Below are 21,884 nucleotides of genomic sequence, written 5' to 3' on the forward strand. Positions count from 1 at the left end.
CCTGGTGTTTACTTCCCTGTTTCTAAATAATGTGCTCGTGCTATTTAGTCTTTATTGATTTAAGGTTATTTAGTGAGTCTCCGTGATGGTAGATGATGGATTAGCACTCCCCTTTTCTTCCCCCATTACATAGTTTAATTACATATTTTGCTCACTTAAGTAGTTATTGTTTATATTACCAAGACTTCTCGTGGTTTATGGCTCAGCCAAGTGGGACAGTACTACTCTTACCTTTTTTCTTGTAGACCATTTTCCTGGAGTTAATAATTGCTTTTGCTTTGTTTTGTTTCATTTTGTTTTTTGTTACTTTTCTGTTTTTCATTGCTAATTTTTATCAAGAACTCCATCTCTGCCACATGCCTTTCAATATTTTTTGAGTTTTCAAACTTACCAGTTCTGGTCTTTTTCCCCCTTTTTCCTCCTTCTTGAGCTTTCTGTCTTGATTCATTATGGACTATGTCTCTCCATAGCTGTCCTCATAAGACTTTCCCTGTCCCCCTCTCCTGTGTTGAACCTCATATTTTCTTCTTTTCTTGGTTTGTTCCTTCATTATGGTATAGCATCTTCTCCAGCAGTTTCCTGAAAAAGAATACATGGGAGGAAATTTTTTTGGTACTCTACTTGTCTGAAAATGTCTTTATTGAACTTTTATAATTTATGATTTGGCTCAGGCATATGGCAGTCCAGACTGGAAAATTATTTTCACTAAAAATTTTGAATACTGTTCTCCATTGGTCTTTCAACTTTCTTTGAGATGTCTGATGCTATTCTTTTCTGAGTCCTCTGTACATGACATGTTTTTATTTCTGAAAGGATTCGGGGTTTTCTCTTTATCTTGTGTCTTCAATTTACTATACTCTTCTGTTTTCTCTCTCTGGAGCTTTATTTGTTGGTTTTAGACTTCCTAAAGAGATCTAATATTCTTATCATTTCTCCTTTATTTTCTCTTTGACTTTTTGTTCAACTTTCTGGGAGATTGCCTCAGCTTTGTCTTTTAGCCCGTCTATTGATTTTTTAAATATATTTGATTTCCAAGAGAACTTTCTAGAAAGAGATAACTGGGGTATGAGTGTCCCAGTATATAGACTTTCAGCCAATCTCCTTGTTCAGTTCTCTTTGTGACCCCACCTCACGGCTTCATGCCTCCACGTGTTGAGCTTCTTCAGGCTAACTCAACTGGCTGTGCTCATTGGTATTCCCGACTGTGGCCATTTTAGGTCAGTGATTCTCTACTGGGGCCAGTTCTGCCTCCTAAGAGATATTTGGCAATATCTGGAGAATTTTTGTCTGTCACAATTAGGGGAAAAAGTACTTATTGTATCTGGTAAGCAGAAGGCAGGGATGTCGCTAAACGTCCTACAGCGCACAGGACGGCCCTCACAACAAACAATTATCTGGCCTCAAAGGTCATTGGTTCCTAGGTTCAGACCCTGCTTTAGATTGTATATATCTTTCTTCCACTCTGAACCACTCTCTGCTCTGTCTTCCACAAGTTTTTGAAGTCACTTGTTCACCCTTGTTTTCTCTCTTGTTCTCTCTGTCCTTATGAGTATATAACCTTATTTCTTTACTGTCATTTTAGCACTGTTTCCAGAAGAAGGAGTGTTAAAAATGTGTGTGGTCAGTCTACAGTTTCAACTGGAAGACTGAAATTTATCACTAATGTTTCTTGGTTTTGAATTTTGTATATAGATCATTATTGCATCTGGAATTTATTTTTGTACGTAAAATAGAATAGAATCTAGCTAATTTTTTGTCTCCGATGAGTGGCTATCCAGCTCTATTTTTAAAAAGTTTATTCTTTTCCCACTTTCTTAAAATGCTGCCTTTTCTAAACTTATATCTGTGATGTATCTGCTTATCCATATGTGAAATCCATACTGTCTTAATTATAGTAGCTTTTTCATTTATTTTGATATCTCATAAAGCAAGTCTAGCTGCAGTCTTCCTCCCGCCCCCCATTTTTACTGTTTTTTCTTAACTTCCTTTTTTCCTAAATAAATTTTAGAATGAAATCTGAGTCACCCATCTAATTTTAAAAAGGTTGTGTCAAGATTCTTACTGAAATTTTATTGAATTTACAATTATTTCAGGAAATTTTAATCCCTTTCCAATATTGTGTTCCCATTCAGAAATATGGTGTGTCTTCACATTGTCAGGTTGTGTTTTATGCTCTTCAGGAACATGTTACAGGTTCCTCATATAAATCTTGTCCATTTTGTGTTTGGGTTACGGTATTTTCTGCTCTGATCTTTCTTCAGTTCAGTCCTAGCTACGTTTTTTTTTAGAAATTTCTCAAAATTTTGGCCTGCTAGTGGTTTCCCTTCATTGCTGTTATGGATACATTCTTTTCTTCCTTTCTTGCCTTTCTTTTTTGGTATCTTTTCTTTGATTTCAATGATATTGAAGAGGAGAGAGAGAAAAATGTGTTTGCCTATTCTGACATCTAGAACCTAAAGTGTACACATGACTTTTAAAGTATTTTTAAATAAATCTAATTTATTTCCTTAGTTTTCTTCCAGAAATATTATGAAAGAGTGCTTAAGGAAAAGAAACTGAGACATATACCTATTAATTTTTAAAATTTAATTATAGCTTGAAAACGAAAATTGTGAATTAAAGTCTAAAATGTTAAAAATGAAAGAAACAATAGAGTCTTTAGAGAAAAAAGTAAAACTCCAAGCTCAAAAACTTAGCCATGTGACTGGTGACTCATCTCATCAGAAAACAGAGATGAACTCACTTAGGTAAGTTTATTGAAAGTTTCATTTCTCTTCTGGGAACAAGCTTGTTGCTATATAAGGTTCATAATGGTGGCATTTTGGACTAGGCCTTTGAAAAGCAGTAGTTCTCAAAGTTGGCTTTGCAGCAGAATCACTTGGGGAGCTTTTGTAAAGTATGGATTTAGGGACTGATCTCTGGAGGTTCCTGTTCACTGAGTGAATCTGGGTAAGTTTTGAGTATCTGTACTTCTAAAGACTTTCATAGCTTGATATGATTGCAGGCAAATTTTTGTACCTACCTCCTTCTAAAATCTCCCTAACAGATACAGGTGTACTTTGTTTTATTGTGCTTCAATTTATTGTGCTTTGCAGATGTTGTGTTTTTTACAAATTGAAGGTTTTTGGCAAACCTGCATCAAGCAAGTTTATTGGTGCCGTATTTCCAACAGCATTTGCTCACTTCATGTTTCTGTGTCACATTTTGGTAATTCTTGCAATATTTCAAACTTTTTCATAATTCTTATATTTGTTATGATGATCTGTGATCAGTGAGCTTTGACTATTACTACAACTCACTGAAGGCTCAGATGATGGTTACTATTTTTTAGAAATAAGGTTTTTTAAATTAAGGTGTGTGCATCGTTTTTTTCAGACATAATGCTGTTGCACACCTAATAGACTACAGTATAGTACAGACATAACTTTTATTTACTTATTTTTTTAATGGCTTTGAATTTTTAATTTAATATTTTTTATTGAAGTATAGTTGTTTACAATGCTTTGTTAGTTTCTGGTATACAGCAAAGTGATTCACTAATACATATATGCATATATATATATATACACACATATATACTTTTTCATATTCTTTCCATTATGTTTTATAACAAGATAGTGATTATAGTTCTCTGTGCTATACAGTAGGACCTTGTTGTTTATTTTATATATAGTAGTTTGTATCTGCTATTCCCAAACTCCTAATTTACCCCTTCCCCCTTCCCCCTTCCCCTTCCCCCTTCCCCTTTGTTAACCGTTAAGTTTGTTTTTTATGTTTGTGAGTATTAAACATAATTTTATATGCCCTGGGAAACCAAATAATCCACATGATTCACTTTATTGCCATATTTTCTTTTCTGTGGTGGTCTGGAACCAAACCCACAATATCTCCAAGGTAGGCCTGTACTTCAGATTATTTGTACTCCTTAGTGTAGAATTGCTGGAAATTACAGAGTTTTTTGCTACCTATGTCATTGTTCTTCTCATTCTTCTTTCAAAGAAATGTAAAATCAGAATATTTATATACAGAGTCTAAAAGGTGATGTCTGAAAAATGGTAAAAAAAAGTCAGTATGGCCCAAGTAGGCTGTATCTACATGTTGAAGTCAGGTAATAAAGAACTTGGTATGATAACCAAGAGTGTCTGGATTTTATCTTATAAACATGGAGAACAAACAAAATTTTAACCAAGGGGGTGACTTCCTACCATGCCTCTTAGGAAGTGAACTCTCACAAAAATAGGGAAGGTGAATTTGGAGTCTTAAGAGACTGATGGCAGACAATGGAGACAATGTGTCTGGAGTGAAACAGTGGCAATGAACTTGGAGAACAGTGGTGAGATTTAGGAAACGTTTGTTACACAAAATCAAAACAAACTATGTAATAAGACCAAGAGCTGGCTGTTTGTCTGTTTAATTAAGGAATACCATTTAGGAAGAACTAAGGTAGAAGCTTCTTTTTCCGTTTTGTTTTTTTTTTTCCTTGCAAGGCACTACATAACATCCTATGAAGGAGAGCTACCTGAATGGAATGGCCTCTCCCCCTCTGGTTCATGTCTATGTTCAACTCCAAAGTACAAATACCATGGTATATTTCTGTCACCCAGAATTACTAGTCTACCCATTTCCGTTTTGTGTCCAGATGATTGGAGCTGCATTTAGTCCATTTTGCTTTTTCCTTCAAACTATAGCTATAACTCCCCTTTCCTTCCCTCACAGGATGCCCTTTCCAGTCTTATAAGACAGAGCTTTCAGTGCCCTCCCTTGGATCCCCTACCGGGCAGCTCCTTGGGCGTTTTCTCTGCTATACTAATACCCTTTTCTCTTACCCAACCTGCTACTTCCCTCACCTAGGAATAATCCAGTTCACTGTGTTATAGGAATGGGTTGTGGAGAATTTTCTCTTTACCTTGTTATAGGAATGGGTTGTGGAGAATTTTCTCTTTACCTTTGTTTGTCTGTAAACAGAGACAGGTAATAATGGGGGGATTGCAGGATTCCATAACTTTTTTTGCTCTGACAAATATCAGACTTGTCTGAGGAAGGTGTGTCAGTCACATTCTCCATATCAGTATACATCAGTAAACATTAGAACTATGAGTTCAAGCTGTCAGGTTCACATCCAAAGCTGAACCCAATACAAACATAATACCAAGAACTGTATGGAAATAAAGTCGCCTTGTCCAAACCTCATGCAACTTTTGATATGTTTAATAGAGATCTTGCTGTCCCTTTAATCACATCAAGTTGTTTCCCTTAACATGAAGACATTTAAGAAGCTGATACTCAGATAGATAAAGCATATATTCCTTTTCATCCACCTGGTGGGCCCATTTTCTCTTTCCCTTCCTGAGTTAGGCATTTTTCATCAAATTTCAGTGCCACCAAACAGTCTTTTCTATATCAAGCACAGTCTCTAATTGTCCAAATAGAGGATCTTTGGTCTAGTCTCTTGGTGCAGCAGCAGAGGACAATAGCCATAATCCTTACCACTGCTAGCTATGAGCCTCTAAACATTTAGATTTCTGCAGCTGAAAATACCGTCAGACTGTTTTCATTTCACCTTAGTCTTTAGTTATTCTGTGTACCTTCTTTAAAACTAGAGGGTTATGTACGTATCCAGGATCAAATAAATGCATTAGCTGATTTTCCTGGGAAGAGCCCATAAGCTCTAGTTAGAGTTATTATTATGGCAATAAGTATCAGCTTTTATAGTAGAGTGTGTTTGTATATTCAGAAAACCAAATATAACTGGTCTCCTTTGAGAAGTATTTATTTGTTAAGGGAATTGAGAGCCATTTTAGATAAGGCTCATAGATTCCTTAGGATGCCTAAGAATTATCTTCTGGGCATGTCTAACATTTTTTTCTACCAAGACAGGAAGAGGAGCCAGGGCCCTAAGTAAAGACAGCTGAGCTCATGGAACTGGACTTAGAAGGGCCAAGGGACCTAGGACCACCAGATATAAATCATCATCCTTTTGCAGAAATGTGACAGAAAAGCCAGTCCTTATCCCTATTCCCCTCTCTCAGTTATCAAGAGATGATACTTTCTCAGTTAGTGGTGGGTAATAACCATAGAGTCTTGGAGACATCTGAAATAAAACAGGGATACCAAAAAAAAATCCAGCGATACTGGGCTTCCCTGGTGGCGCAGTGGTTAAGAATCCGCCTGCCAGTGCAGGAGACAGGTTCGAACCCTGGTTCGAGAAGATCCCACATGCCGCAGAGCAACTAAGCCCGTGCACCACAACTACTGGGCCTGCACTCTAGAGCCTGCAAGCCACAACTACTGAAGCCCGTGCGCCTAAAGCCCATGCTCCGCAACAAGAGAAGCTACTGCAATGAGAAGCCTGCTCACTGCAATGAAGAGTAGCCCCACTCTCTGCAACTAAGAAAGCCCATGGGCAGCAACAAAGACCCAACGCAGCCAAAAATAATTAATTTAAAAAAAACAGGGATACCATATCAATCTCTCTTTCTTCTAAGAGGCCATTAAAATTCCAAACCTATGCCTCTTAGATAGAGCTTCAGCTCCATTTTACAACTTGAACACTTCTTATGAATAAAGGACCCTTTATGATGCTGTCTTTGTTTAAAATATACTCTATCATGAAGAGAAGTAATTACTTTTGCCCCCTAAGATGAGAGCATGTATACATCCATGTACTGTAATAAAACTCAGGAATTTGAGGCTCAGAGAGATGGTCTTATCCAGCCACGTGGCTGGTAAGTGGAGAGCTAGAATTTGATTCTAAGTTTTATTGCTTCACTCTCTGGTGGGAAGTCATCACTTTTCTTTGCTTTTTGCTTATAGCACTTTCGAAGCTAAGAAATTAGCTCATCCTAGCAACTTACTTCTCAACAGGTTCTCAAATTTTCCTTTCCAAACACCATGATGACAAATAATATGATAGTCACTCCACTGTTCTTTCCTATGAACTTTATACCTCAGTTCTTTCATTTAGAAGACCTTTATCTTAGCAGCAATCCTTCTGTCAGAAAGTTACTGCCGAGGTCTGTGTGGAATCTCTATTATTCCCTTTCCTGCCTACACTAGAATATGAAAAGGCAAAGCTATTTTTAAGACTCACTAAGGGCCTCCTTTATATGTATAATCAATCAAGATGTTATCCTGCCTTCATTTATCAACCCTACTTTCATTAGGAATTAACCCTGCTAATGAACTTAGATGTAAAAAATCTTTACATTTCTACTTAGGATTTCAAGCACTGCCAACTACTCAGTGTCCTTCAGTAGGAACTCTGGGAGCCATTCCATTTTTGAAAGGATTCTTTATAGCTTACTGGCAGACATTTTCCCTTCCACATGGAAGATGTCCTGTGCTCTTTGTAGTAGGCAGTGTGATGTAGTAGAAAAACATTGATATCAGGGTAGACTAAACTGGATTTATATATTTTCTTTGCCTTAATAGCTTTGCCATCTTGAACAAGTTATTATTTGTTTCTATAATATCAAGATAATGGTTCTAATTATGGAACTGTCCTAGGAATAAATGAGGTTACGTCTGTCAATTATCAGTACGGTGAATATTAGCTTTCTTTTTTCTCCACTCCGTGTAGTTATATCCCTCAGAGTCATAGTTGTAGCTTTTACAAGCAGCTTGAATACAGTGAGTCACCTGGACCTCACAGATGATTCTATGAAGTAAAATTGCTTGAACCGAGAGTCTTTCTGACTTGGTTTTATTTGGTTGTGCAATTCTAAAGAAGTCAGCCTCACCTTGACTTCCCTCCCTGCCTCTGGGTCATCATTCATTTGCTATTAGAGCAGTCAGGGTCATGTCTTTTGTGTTTCAGAATATCTCAGTGTTGCATGTAAAACTTTTTCATTTCTGTGGGAGATGTCCCATCTTACTAGTGGTTTCAGAATCCAACCTCCTCCCTATTAGGCAATTCTAAACTAAGCCACCTTTAGTATCTTCTACTATCTCATCTTCAAACAAACCCTAAAAGGAACCTGTGGAAGTCCCCAATAAATAGCCTAATGTGAGAGCCATGTTTTTCCAGCACGGCCAGACTAAGAATTCCTAGGCCAGGACTAAAAGCTTCCAAAGACCCTAGATGACATGAGAGCAAATTCTTGTTACTTCTGAAAAAAAATTAATCTTACTGATCAGTAAGGGATTTGTCTGAAATTGTCTTTATTTTTGCTGTATGTCTTTTTTTTTTTGCTTCCTGAAACCAATCTTTAGTCTTAAATCCTCATTGCACTACAGTAAATACCTATTTCCCTCTTTACTATGACCTCCTGTTGACTACCTATCAAAAAAAGTCAGAATGGGAAGCAGAATTCAAAGCTTCCTGGTCAGGATGGTCAGGATGTTGAAGTGCTAGGCCATTCTGTAAAAGCAAGACTTTTCCTTTGCCTTGACTATTGAAAGTAGATTTTAAGAGAAAGAAAGAGGGTTGTTATTAGGAAACTGAGAAAAGCTTTAAAACTACTAGGAAGCCTCTAGAAAAAAGTATGCAATTAATTTGATTTTTACACCGTATTATTTTGAGGAAGATGGAACAGTTTTGAAGAAAGGAATAATATATATAGTATATTGCCATTGATTATACTGGAAGAGCTTTAAAATAAGGAATAAAAGAAACTTTAAAAATAAGAAAAATATTTTTTAAGATCTTTCATTTTAAAAAAATTATTTCTACCAGAGATAAAGAATACCATTTGTTTTTCTCCACTGACCCTTTAGGCTAGTAAATGAGCAGCTACAGCGGTCACTTGAGGACCATCAGCACCAACTTTCCATGAAAAGAAGTGAACTTGAATCAGCACAAGCACAAGTTAAAATACTGGAGGAAAAAATAGGTAAGTATTCTTCAATTTTGTTTTTGCGAATCCTAATTTACTTTGTCTAGCAAACATTTCTTTTTCATTTATAGATAAACTACACTTCAAGATGACTTCACAGAATGAAGAGGCTCATGTAATGAAAAAGACCATTGGTGTTATTGATAAAGAAAAAGACATTCTTCAGGAGACTGTAGATGAGAAGACAGAAAAGATTGCAAACTTGCATGAAAACCTAGCTAATAAAGTATGTGACTGTTAAGTAATGTTATCCAGCATCTGAACAGAAAAGCTTATTTTATTCTCTGTTTTAGATATGCAGTTCTTATTGCCTGTGTACAAGCTCCTAAGACCCAAAGCCGTATCTTCTAATGTGTTTAAATTTCATTTTATACCAATAATTTGAATCTTTAAAAGTTCTATTTCTAGAAGACAGTTTTATCATATATGATTATAGCAAACTCAAGGAACAATTCAAATTCTTAGTGGGTAGAAATATGCCAATATATGAAATATAATTCGTACATGGAAATATGTTTACTTGGAGGTTTCTTTTATAATATAATTTATATAATTGGATTTAAACTATATAAATGTGATATTGTATCAATTCAAATGAAGACATTTCTATATGAATGGTTTAGAATCTTACATATTTTTATAATTTCTATAGGAAAAAGCTATTACTCAGATGAAGATAACAGTCTCAGAGTATGAATCTTCTATGAAGTAAGTAATCAATGGAACGGCATCCAGTTTTGTTTTGTTTTTGCGGTACGCGGGCCTCTCACTGTTGTGGCCTCTCCCGTTGCGGAGCACAGGCTCCGGACGCACAGGCTCAGTGGCCATGGCTCACGGGCCCAGCCGCTCTGTGGCATGTGGGTTCTTCCCGGACTGGGGCACGAACCCGTGTCCCCTGCATCGGCAGGCGGACTCTCAACCACTGCGCCACCAGGGAAGCCCCGGCATCCAGTTTTTTTAGAAATTTTCAGTGAATGCAGCTTTATCTATTTGAATAGCAATCTGGCAATAGGAAAGTTTCTTTTTCAATTTTCCTGTTTTTATCAGTAGCAGTTATTTTCTCAGTCTCCTGCATGAAAATGTTATCCTCTTTAACTTTCTTCCCTCCTCTGTCATCCACATCTAAACAATTATGTCTTATTAATTATTCTTATACATACCTACTTGCTCCTTATTTCTACTGTAATTACCCTGTGCAGGCCCTAATCATTAAAACTTAGATTACCCTAGTAGCCAGTGTTGAATTATTCCACATCTAAACCTTTTTGAACATTGTTACAAGACTTTACATTTTATGTCTGGTCTCTACTTCAAGACAAACGTCACTAATTGTATTTATTTTATACACCCTTACATATTATATAATAGTGGGGACTTAAACATTATATAAGTGTTTGCCAATTGAATCGTTTATGTTCTGCTCCTAACACTTGAAAGTCTTCTGTTTTTACTTGACTTTTAGAATAATAAATTTATTTTATGACTTTATTTGCACATAATGATTGGTAGAGATCTAAAATATCTGCTTCACCTAATTAATCAGTATCTTAATTCAGTAGTTGTAATTTCTTTTTTTAAATTTTATTGCAGTATGGTTGATTTATAATGTGTTAATTTCTGCTATACAGCAAAGTGATTCAGTTATATATATATGTTCTTTATCATATTATTTTCCATTATTTTTTTTGGCTGCATTGGGTCTTCGTTGCTGCGCGCAGGCTTTCTCTAGTTGCGGTGAGCGGGGGTTACTCTTCGTTGGCAATGCGCAGGCTTCTCATTGTGGTGGCTTCTGTTGTTGTGGAGCACAGGCTCTAGGTGCGTGGGCTTCAGTAGTTGCAGTGCGTAGGCTCTAGGGCACGCGGGCTTCAGTAGTTGTGGCATGCGGGCTCTGGAGCGCAGGCTCAATAGTTGTGGGACACAAGCGTAGTTGTTCTGAGGCATGTGGGATCTTCCCGGACCAGGGATTGAACCTGTGTCCCCTGCATTGGCAGGCAGATTCTTAACCACTGCACCACCAGGGAAGTCTCCCATTATGGTTTATTATAGGATATTGAACATAGTTCCCTGTGTTATATAGTAGGACTTGTTGTTTATCCATTCTATAATACTAGTTTGCATCTGCTAATCCCAAACTCCCAATCCTTTCCTCCTCCAGCCCCCTCCCCATTGGCAACCACAATCTCTGTCTGTGAGTCTGTTTCTGTTTCTTCAATATGTTCATTTGTGTCATATTTTAGATTCCACATATAAGTGATACCATATGGTATTTGTCTTTCTCTTTCTGACTTATTCGTTCAGTATGATAATCTCTAGGTCCCTCCATGTTGCTGCAAATGGCTTTATTTCATTCTTTTTAATGGCTGAGTAGTATTCCATTGTATATATGTACCACATCTTCTTTATAGATTTCACTGTCAGTGGACATTTAGGTTGCTTCCATGTCTTGGCTATTGTAAATAATGCTGCTATGAACATAGGGGCGTGTGTATCTTTTCAAATTATACTTTTGTCTGGGTATAGGCCCAGGTGTGGGATTGCTGGATCATATGGTAACTCTCTTTTTTAAGGAACCTCCATACTGTTCTCCATAGTGGCTGTATCAATTTACATTCCCACCAACAGTGTAGGAGGGTTCCCTTTTCTCCACACCCTCTCCAGCATTTGTTATTTGTAGACTTTTATTTCTTTTTTGCGGTACGCGGGCCTCTCACTGTTGTGGCCTCTCCCGTTCCGGAGCACAGGCTCCAGACGCACAGGCTCAGTGGCCATGGCTCACAGGCCCAGCTGCTCCGCGGCATGTGGGATCCTCCCGGACCGGGGCACGAACCCGTGTCCCCTGCATCGGCAGGCGGACTCTCAACCGCTGTGCCACCAGGGAAGCCCTATTTGTAGACTTTTTAATGTTTGCCATTCTGACTGGTGTGAGGTGGTACCTCATTGTAGTTTTGATTTGCATTTCTCTAATAATTAGCAATGTTGAGCATCTTTTCATGTGCCTATTGGCCATCTGCATTTCTTCTTTGGAGAAATGTCCATTTAGGTCTTCTGTCCAGTTTTTGCTTGGGTTGTTTGTTTTTTTGTTATTGAGTTGTGTGAGCTGTTGGTATACACCCTTGTTGGTTGCATCATTTACAAATATTTTCTCCCAGTCCATAGGTTGAGTAGTTGTAATTTCTTACATTCCTAGTATACTTAAATCAGAGTACAACAGTTAAATGAACTAAATTTTCCAAAAAGCTTTATTATTGCTACACCACCCATGTAACAGCCACCTAAAGGAAACATTGATTAATCGGGACCGTGAGATAAGCAGCCTCCGGCGCCAGCTTGATGCAGCTCACAAGGAACTTGATGAAGTAGGAAGATCTAAAGAAATGTCTTTTAAGGAAAACAGAAGATTACAGGATGATCTGGCTACAGTAGCAAGAGAAAACCAGGTATGAGGACAAAGCATAAACTTTGATAGTTTTATAGTATACAGTTATACAATATATTCATAGTTTGCTAAATTTTAAAGCTTTAAGTATGCTTTCTAAATTTTAATTATATAAATATCAACAACAAAAGAAATAATTCTTTAAGGAGGATAGTGTTTATAAGGGTATCTTAAAATGTGGTTTAGAATGCTGCGGTATATTACAGGGTGTGTAATGGGTACAACTGTAGTCCCCTCACCATTGTGGTCTTTGTTGCAAGGAATCCTGAAGCTGGGAGCATGGTGTTCTCTATGGCAGAAATCGGTGTTACTCTACTGGGTGAGGACCTCAGCATCACTCCCAGGGCAAAGTTGCTGTGTTTTAAAGACCCATGATAGATTTTAATTATTCGTACTTACTTCCAGTGGCTTAGAGATATGCCTGTAAGTTAATTAATGAATATTTTAGAATGGCAAATACTAAAAGGTATTGGTTTTGTTTGTGCTGGTTTATTAAAGAATTACACCAAGAAAACCAATAATTTTCTTATTTTAAATATTTTATTTTTAAAAATTATTCATTATAGAGTATATTGCTGATATATAAATTTTTTTAAATGTCAACCCCTGAGCGTAGCTAGCCCTTAGTTTAAATACCAGATATGTGGTCACATATATTGTGGGAGATATATGGTAATATTTGGTTAAAAAAGTCAAGATCAGTCCAGAAAAACATGTGAAAATAACGGTCAGGAACAGTTTTCCTTTTTTCCTACTCTCACTTATTCCCCAAATTCAGAAAGAGCTATTTGAACATAAATAGAACTCATTAGGTGCTACATTCATTTTAGATTTGTCTTCAATTTTCTGATTTATAGCAAATTTCATTGGAATTAGAAGCAGCAGTGCAAGAAAAAGAAGAAATGAAGAGTAGAGTTCATAATTACATAACTGAAGTGTCACGATGGGAGAGCTTAATGGCTTCTAAGGTGAAAAAACATTGTTTAGGTTGGATTTAAGACTGATTTTTTTTTTAACTTTTTCATGTTTCTTTATTCTGTCTCCTCTATTAGATATTAACATATGAAAGTGGAGATCTTGCCTACTGTCTTTGTATATTTTCTTACAGATCTTACTTAGTATAGTGTCTGCACAGATAGCTTATGCTTCCTAAATTAAAACAAAAATCCCAGTGTGTGTATATGTTTATGACATGGGTATTCCAGTGAGTAATGATGACTAATTTAGAAACAATTTAATTGTGGTTAAACCAGGAAAGAGAAAATCAAGATTTGTTAGATAGATTTCAGATGCTTCATGACCGTGCTGAAGACTGGGAGGTCAAAGCCCATCAAGCTGAGGGAGAAAGCAGCTCAGTTCGACTGGAACTTCTTTCTATTGACACCGAGAGGAGGCACCTTCGAGAAAGAGTGGAGCTACTAGAAAAAGAAATTCAGGAGGTAATATATTCATTTGTCTTGCACAGACAGAATTTAGTAAAACAGAAAACATTCAAAGGCACTTTATTGAAGTGAGGTTTAAGCATTGGTAAAAATCAAGTTCAGTGGTAATCTGTCATTCTGATAATTTGCTTAGGAGAGCCCCATTACTTTTATATTGTAAGTAAAATATACATAATATCAAATTTACCATTATAACCATTTTTAAGTATACAGTGGCAGTTAGTACATGCATATTGTTGTGCAACTATCACCACCATCCTTCTCTAGAACTTTTTCATCTTCCCCAGTTAAAACTCTGTACCCATTAAATACTAACTAGCTCCTCATTCTCCCCTCCCCCAGCCACTGACAACCACCATTCTACTTTCTCTCTATGAATTTGACTACTCCATGTCCCTCTTATAAGTGGAGTCATACAATATTTGTCTTTTTGTGACTGAATTATTTTACTTAGGCCCAAGGTTCACTTAAATCTCAAGGTTCACCCATGTTGTAGCACGTGTCAGAATTTCATTCCTTTTTAAGGCTGAATAATATCCCACTGTATGCATATACCACATTCTAAACATTCATCTGTCAATGAACATTTGGTTTGTTTCCATCTTTGGCTATTGAAAATAATGCTGCTATGAACTTGGATGTACAATATCTATTCAAGTCTTTATTTTCAGTTCTTTAGGATATATCCAGACATGGAATTACTGGATCATATTGTAATTTTATGTTTAATTTTTTGAATAACCACCATACAGTTTTTCACAGGGGCTGCACCATTTTACATTCCCACCTGCAATGTTAGGCTTCCAGTTCCTCCACATCTTCACCAACACTTGTTATTTTCTGGGGTTTTTTGTTTTGTTTTTTTTTTAATAATGGCCATCCCAATGGGAGTGAAGTGGTATTTCATTTTGGTTTTGACTTGTATTTTCTTAATGATTAGTGATGTTGAGCATATTTTGTGTGTTTATTGGCCATTTGTATAGTTTCTTTGGAGAAATATCTATTCAAATCCTTTGCCTAGTTTTTTTTTTTTTTTTTTTTTTTGCGGTACGTGGGCCTCTCACTGCTGTGGCCTCCCCCGCCGCGGAGCACAGGCTCCGGACGCGCAGGCCCAGCGTCCATGGCTCACGGGCCCAGCCGCCCCGCAGCACGCGGGATCCTCCCGGACCGGGTCACGAACCCATGTCCCCTGCATCGGCAGGCGGACTCCCAACCACTGCGCCACCAGGGAAGCCCTAGTTTTTTTTTTTTTTTTTCGGTATGCGGGCCTCTCACTGTTGTGGCCTCTCCCGCTGCAGAGCACAGGCTCCAGACGTGCAGGCTCAGCGGCCATGACTCACGGGCCCAGCCGCTCCACGGCATGTGGGATCTTCCCGGACCGGGGCATGAACCCATGTCCCCTGCATCGGCAGGCAGAGTCTCAACCACTGCGCCACCAGGGAAGCCCCTTTGCCTAGTTTTTAATCAGGTTGTTTTCTGTTGTTGTTGAGTTGTAGGAATTGTTTGTATATTCTGGATTTCAATCCCTTATTAGATATGTGATTTGTGAATATTTTCTCCCATCTCATGGCTTACCTTGTCACTCAGTTTTATCCTTTGATGCACAAGAGTTTTAAATTTTGATGAAGTCCAATTTATCTATTTTTTTCTTCTTGCCTGTATTTTTGGTGTCATATCTAAGAAATCATTGCTAAGTCCAACATAATGAAGCTTTTCCCCTGTTTTTTCTATGCGTTTTATAGTTTTAGCTCTTATGTTGAGGTCTTTGATCCATTTTGAGTTAATTTTTATACATGATATAAGGTAAGGTTCCAACTTCATTCTTTTGCATGTGGATTTAAATAAGCTTTTGTCATAAAGACAGTCTAATAAAAGTCTCTTAGGGCTTCCCTGGTGGCGCAGTGGTTGAGAGTCCGCCTAACGATGCGGGGGACACGGGTTCGTGTCCCGGTCCGGGAGGATCCCACATGCTGTGGAGCAGCTGGGCCCTTGAGCCATGGCCACTGAGCCTGCGTGTCTGGAGCCTGTGCTCCGCAACGGGAGAGGTCACAATAGTGAGAGGCCCGCGTACTGCAAAAAAAAAGTCTCATAATAAAATTTTGAGTTTAGTTAAAATATAGGGACCCTAAATAAGTTAGATTGATAAGGAACAGTTGACTATTAGTTCTACTTTTGTTTTGTTTTGTTGGTATAGTATCGTAGTTGGTCTTTATTTTTTAGAAGAAAGTATTGATTATCTGTAGTGCGTAGAATTATGCACCCCTCCCCCCCAAAATATATTTAGGTCCTAGCTCCCAGTACCTGTGAATGTGACCTTATTTGGAAATAGCATCTTTGCAGATTTAATCAAGTTAAAATGAGGTGGGCTTCCCTGGTGGCACAGTGGTTGAGAATCCGCCTGCCAGTGCAGGGGACACGGGTTCGAGCCCTGGTCTGGGAAGATCCCACATGCCGTGGAGCAACTAAGCCCGTGCGCAGAACTACTGAGCCTGTACTCCAGAGCCCACGAGCCACAACTACTGAAGCCCGTGCGCCTAGAGCCCGTGCTCCGCAACAAGAGAAGCCACCGCAATGAGAAGCCTGTGCACCGTAACGAAGACTAACCCCCGCTCGCCGCAACTGGAGAAAAGCCCGTGCACGGCAATGAAGACCCAGTGCAGCCAAAAATAAATAAATATTTTTTAAAAAGGTTAAAATGAGGTGACACTGGGTAGGATAGACCCTAATCTGATAACTGGTGTCCTTGTAAAATAAGGGAGATTCAGACACAGAAGACACAGGGGAGAATGCCATATGAGGATAGAGGCAGAGATTGAAATGATGTGTCTACCAAGACAAGGAACCCCAAGGATTGCCAGCAATCACTTGAGCTGGGAGAGAGGTGTGGAAAAGATTCTCGTTCAGAACCTCCAGAAGGAACCGATCCTGCTGACATCTGGATTTCAGACTTGTGGACTCCAGAACTGAGAGGGAATACATTTCTGTTGTTTTAAGCTATCTAGTTTCTGGTAATTTGTTATGGCAGCGTTAAGAAACTAGTACAGATTTTGGTACCAGGAAGTGGGATGCTTTTGTAACAAACCTAAAAAGGGTCTTTGGAATTGGGTACAGGCTGGAAGGGTGATGGGTACAGGCTGGAAGAGTTTTGTAATGGGTACAGGCTGGAAGAGTTTTGAGGTGCCTGATAGAAAAGTCTAGACAACCTTGAAAAGTTTGTAGATAGAAAGATGGATATTAAAGGCAATTCTGGTGAGAACTCAGAAAAAAAGAGGAGGGCTTCCCTGGTGGCGCAGTGGTTGAGAGTCCGCCTGCCGATGCAGGGGACGCAGGTTTGTGCCCCGGTCTGGGAGGATTCCACATGCTACAGAGCGGCTGGGCCTGTGAGCCATGGCCGCTGGGCCTGCGCGTCCAGAGCTGTGCTCCACAGTGGGAGAAGCCACAGCAGTGAGAGGCCCGCGTACTGCAGAAAAAAAGAGGAAAGCTGTAGCGAAAACTTCTATTATTTACAAAATACATAAATCGTCATGAATGGAATTTGTCCAGAAATAAGAATGTTTCTTCTAGTGAGGTCTCAGATGGAATTGAGGAACATGTTATTGGACACTGGAGAAAAGGTAATTCTTATTATAAAATGGCAGAGGACTTGGCTGAATTATGGTATACTCTTAGGAAAGTAGAACTTATAAGTTATGAACTTGGATATTTAGCTGAGGAAATTTCCAAGCAAAGTATGAAAGGTGCACCTGGTTTCTCCTTGCTGCTTATAGTAAGATGTGAAGGAAAGAGACAGATTGAAGAAGGAATTGGTAAGCAAAAAAAGAGCTGGGACTTGATGATTTGGAAAAGTCTTAGCCTATCCAGATAGCGTGTTCTGGAGGCAGGGCCGAGAGTGTGGCTAGGCAAAGAGAGTAGGTGAGTGACTCATAGACCCAACCAATCACCTCAGCAGAAACACTGCCAGCTTGGGCTGAAAGGGACAGAAACAGGATACAAGGAAAGAAGGTTAAACTTCTTGCATCCTCCTAGCAGAAAACAGGCCACTAGAGTTATGAACATATGTTCTCCTTCAAGAAAAGGGAAGAATGAAGGTGGCTCAGAGATCAGCAGGGCTGCCAAGGGCAGCTCAAAAGCTGGCGGACCTGCTACGCTACCATAGGCCCAGGGGACTGGGCTATTTCTTCCTTGATTCCAGAAAGCAGCGCCACTGCCACTGTGAGCCAAGAGATGGGGCTATACCTGAGGGCTGAGAAGGTGGGGCTGCCCTAGCAGGTCCAGAGGACATAGTATCAAGACACAGATAATTATTTTTAGGCCTTGAAATCTAATGGAATTTGCCCTGCTTGGCTGCACGCTTACTTTGGACTAGTAACTCCTTTATTCCTTCTATTTTCTCCCTTTCAGAATGGGACCATTTTATGTCTTTTCCACCATTTTATTTCAGAGGGAGGTAACTTGTTTTCTAGTATCACAGGTCTGTGGAAGGAGAGGAATTTTGCCCCAGGAAGGACCATACCCAGAGTCTTACCCATTCTGACTTAGATAAGATTTTGGACTTAGAGTTGATGCTAGAATGTTGGGATAGAATGAATATATTTTGCACATGGGAAGGACATGAATTTGGGGGAGCCAGAGAGTTGATAGAATTTTGGCCCCCCCCCCAAATATATTGAAATGCTAACCACCAGAACCTGTGAATGTGACCTTTTTGGAAATAGGACCTTTGCAGGTGTAATCAATTTAAGATGAGGTCATACTGGACTAGGGCAGGCCATAACCTAATGTTTGGTATCCTTATGAGATAAGAGAAATCTGGACACAGAAGACACAAGGAGAATGTCAAGTGAAGGTGAAGGCAGAGATTGGAGTTATGTGTCTACAAGGCAAGGAACACCAAGGATTGCCAGCAATCACCAGAAGTTTGGAGAGAGGCGTGGAACAGATTCTACCTCAGAACCTCCAGAAGAAGCCAACTCTGCCAGCATCTAAATTTCAGACTTGTAACCTCCAGAATTGTGAGGGAATAAATTTCTGTTGTTTTAAGCCACCCAGCAATTTGCAGTAATTTGTTATAGCAGTCCTAGGAAAGGAATACACTACTTCTGTAAGTTTTTCTGTTAAGAGTATAATAACTAAAGGAATGTTTTTCAACCTTCAGAATAGTTCTCAGGAGAAACTATTCTTTAGTTCTTTTGTTCTTTGTCATTGTTCATGTTCTTAAGTGGTATATAAGATTGACTTACATATTTATATTTCTTTGGGGGAATTTTGATTAATTAATTCATTAATATTTGGAAAATCCAAGTACTTTTCTACAATTGTTGAAATTTATTAAATCTTCAAAGCAGTGTATTAGATTTTTAATGTTGATTCATTTTAGTAAAGCTTGTTTAATAATTTAATTTTCAAATGTGGAATTCTTCCTAAATTCTAGAAGTAGAGTTTATATCTGTTTGTATTTATCACTCACATTTTAAATTGTGAAAAATTTTAAATGTGCATTACTTGGGACTTCCCTGGTGGCCCACGCAGTGGTTAAGAACCTGCAGGGGACATGGGTTCGAGCCCAGGAGTCCAGGAAGATCCCACATGCCACGGAGCAATGAAGCCCGTGCACCACAACTACTGAGCCTGAGCGCTAGAGCCATGAGCCACAACTACTGAAGCCTGCGCACCACAACTACTGAAGCCTGTGTGCTGCAACTACTGAAGCCCACACGCCTAGAGCCCGTGCTCCGCAACAAGAGAAGCCACTGCAATGAGAAGCCCGCACACCGCAACCAAGAGTAGCCCCCACTCACCACAACTAGAGAAAGCCTGTGTGCAGCAACGAAGACCCAACGCAACCAAAAATAAATTAATTAATTTTTTAAAATGTATATTACTTTAGGAAAGAAGTGTTTATCAGTATTTCAAATTTTGCTCGTCATTTCAGTTATTAAAATCTTATAAAGTATACTATTATTAGGTTAAATTAAATTTAAATATGAGTTTAGGTATATAGTTTTAAAGCAAACTCCATTTTTGAAATTCAGAATTTAAAGGCATTTGAGGAGTGATAAGTATATATGTTACTTTAAAAAGCATTATTATAAGAGTTTATAAAGGAAAAATTTAATATGACTTAAAAGATCTCTCACGTTCACAACCCTAAAGCAGTAATTTTCATCTTTGCCTCTTCCAAATATATACATGAGGTACTTAGTTACCATGATTAATAATTAAACACAGTTTATTTTTTTAAGCATTAAATAGGCCATCTTTAAATAGCTTCCTGAGAGTATCTTAAAATTGCAAAATTTTTTAAATTGCAAAAATTGGCTTTTATAGTTATATAAAGGGACGTTGTAGTTACACAGATTCAAACCTTTAATATTACTGAGTTACTTTAACTTTTTACCTGTTTTCTTATTTTCAGCACATAAATGCACATCATGCTTATGAATCTCAGATCTCATCCATGGCAAAAGCCATGTCTAGATTAGAAGAAGAGCTGAGACACCAAGAAGATGAGAAAGCAGCAGTATTAAATGATCTGTCGTCTCTTAGAGACCTTTGCATTAAGCTTGATTCAGGCAAAGATATTATGACCCAGCAATTGAATTCCAAAAACCTTGAATTTGAGAGGGTAAGAACTTAAAAGATAATATTTTAGCATGTTGTTTTTTAATATATAAATTTACTTATTTTATTTATTTATTTTTAGCTGTATTGGGTCTTCATTGCTGCATGCAGCCTTTCTCTAGTTGTGGCGAGTGGGGGCTACCCTTTGTTGTGGTGTGTGGGCTTCTCATTGCGGTGGCTTCTCTTGTTGCAGAGCATGGGCTCTAGGCACGTGGGCTTCAGTAGCTGTGGCACGTGGGCTTCAGTAGTTGTGGCTCACGGGCTCTAGAGCGCAGGCTCAGTAGTTGTGGCGCACGGGCTTAGTTGCTCCAAGGCATGTGGGATCTTCCCGGACCAGGGCTCGAACCTGTGTCCCCTACATTGGCAGGCGGATTCTTAACCACTGCGCCACCAGGAAGTCCCAGTAGCATATTGTTTTATTCAGCCCTACTCTAATTTGACTACTACATTTTTTGTCGAGGTTTCTTTGGCAAACATGATGATAAAATTAGGTCCTGTTTTGAAGCAGATGGGTATTTAGGAGAATATAAGTCTTCTAATTATAGAATAGGAACATATCCCAATACATTCTTTCTCTGCTTAAAAGTAAGACTTATATGAAGAATTGAGCAGTTCATTCCTTTCTAAGTGGAATATTTTCCTGATAAAAATCTTACTTAATTTTAAAAGTCGAGTTAACTAGAACGTCCCATTCCCAAACCAAAGCATTACTTTAAACAACCCAATGTGTGTTTTTAAACACTTATTTAGTAGTAACTTTATTTTCAGGTACTGAGAAGCTTCAAGACTGGTTTGACTATGTAAACAGAATATACATATTTACTAAACCAGAAGGGCCTCCTTACTGATAGGGTGGCCACATTTTAGGATTTTACGTTAATTACCCTCTCTTGACAAGATAACATGAAAGAAAACTATTTGAGGGTTGGGATAGGTCTTTGCTAAAAATAACAAAGATCATTTTGAAAATAAGATGTTTTTCCTATATGTGAAAAGTATTACAGAATCTTTAATCAGTACCCAAAATGAAGCAACTGATGTGTGTATAGCTCTGCAGATAATTTTTCAGAGTAAGTCTAAAATTATACTGAAGTAATCTTGCTTTGTTTTTCTTGTAGGTTGCAGTGGAATTAGAAAATGTAAAATCAGAATCAGAGCTGTTAAAAAAACAACTGTCAAGTGAGAGACATACGATTAAAAACCTTGAATCATTGTTGGCTACAAATAGAGATAAAGAATTTCATTCCCATTTAACCTCCCACGAGAAGGATACAGAAATTCAGCTACTTAAAGAGAAGTTAACCCTTTCAGAAAGCAAATTGTAAGTGTCATGAATCAACTTATGTGAGGAAAATAGCTTGTCACAAATAATTTTTCAATATGAATAATTTTTTATAGATTTGTAGCGTAAAACAAATGATAGAAAAATAGTGGAGGAACCAAAAAAATTTTGTTTTCGAAGTGTTGGGGGACTGGGGGATGGGAGTGCAAAGCAAAGTATTTTGATTACATGGCCGCTGCTTTGGGAGACTCAGGGGGTTTAGCTCAGAA

General features: G+C 38.3%; 1 protein-coding gene across 6 annotated transcripts in view; it reads left to right on the forward strand.

Annotated features, from left to right (window-relative positions):
• CEP135 (centrosomal protein 135) overlaps positions 1–21,884 on the forward strand; it is an 80,003-nt gene that overhangs the window by 47,398 nt on the left and 10,721 nt on the right. For 5 of the 6 annotated variants that reach the window (XM_032633377.1, XM_032633380.1, XM_032633378.1 and 2 more), the window contains 9 exons: positions 2,596–2,747; positions 8,716–8,831; positions 8,906–9,060; positions 9,487–9,542; positions 12,103–12,271; positions 13,128–13,238; positions 13,524–13,709; positions 20,128–20,337; positions 21,452–21,654. In XM_032633377.1, the coding sequence (XP_032489268.1) occupies positions 2,596–2,747; positions 8,716–8,831; positions 8,906–9,060; positions 9,487–9,542; positions 12,103–12,271; positions 13,128–13,238; positions 13,524–13,709; positions 20,128–20,337; positions 21,452–21,654 (1,358 nt within the window). The remainder of the gene's footprint in view (positions 1–2,595; positions 2,748–8,715; positions 8,832–8,905; positions 9,061–9,486; positions 9,543–12,102; positions 12,272–13,127; positions 13,239–13,523; positions 13,710–20,127; positions 20,338–21,451; positions 21,655–21,884) is intronic. The other variant, XM_032633383.1, reaches the window with a different exon arrangement.

The sequence above is a fragment of the Phocoena sinus genome, chromosome 5 (assembly GCF_008692025.1).
Source record: "Phocoena sinus isolate mPhoSin1 chromosome 5, mPhoSin1.pri, whole genome shotgun sequence".
Taxonomy (NCBI): Eukaryota; Metazoa; Chordata; class Mammalia; order Artiodactyla; family Phocoenidae; genus Phocoena; species Phocoena sinus.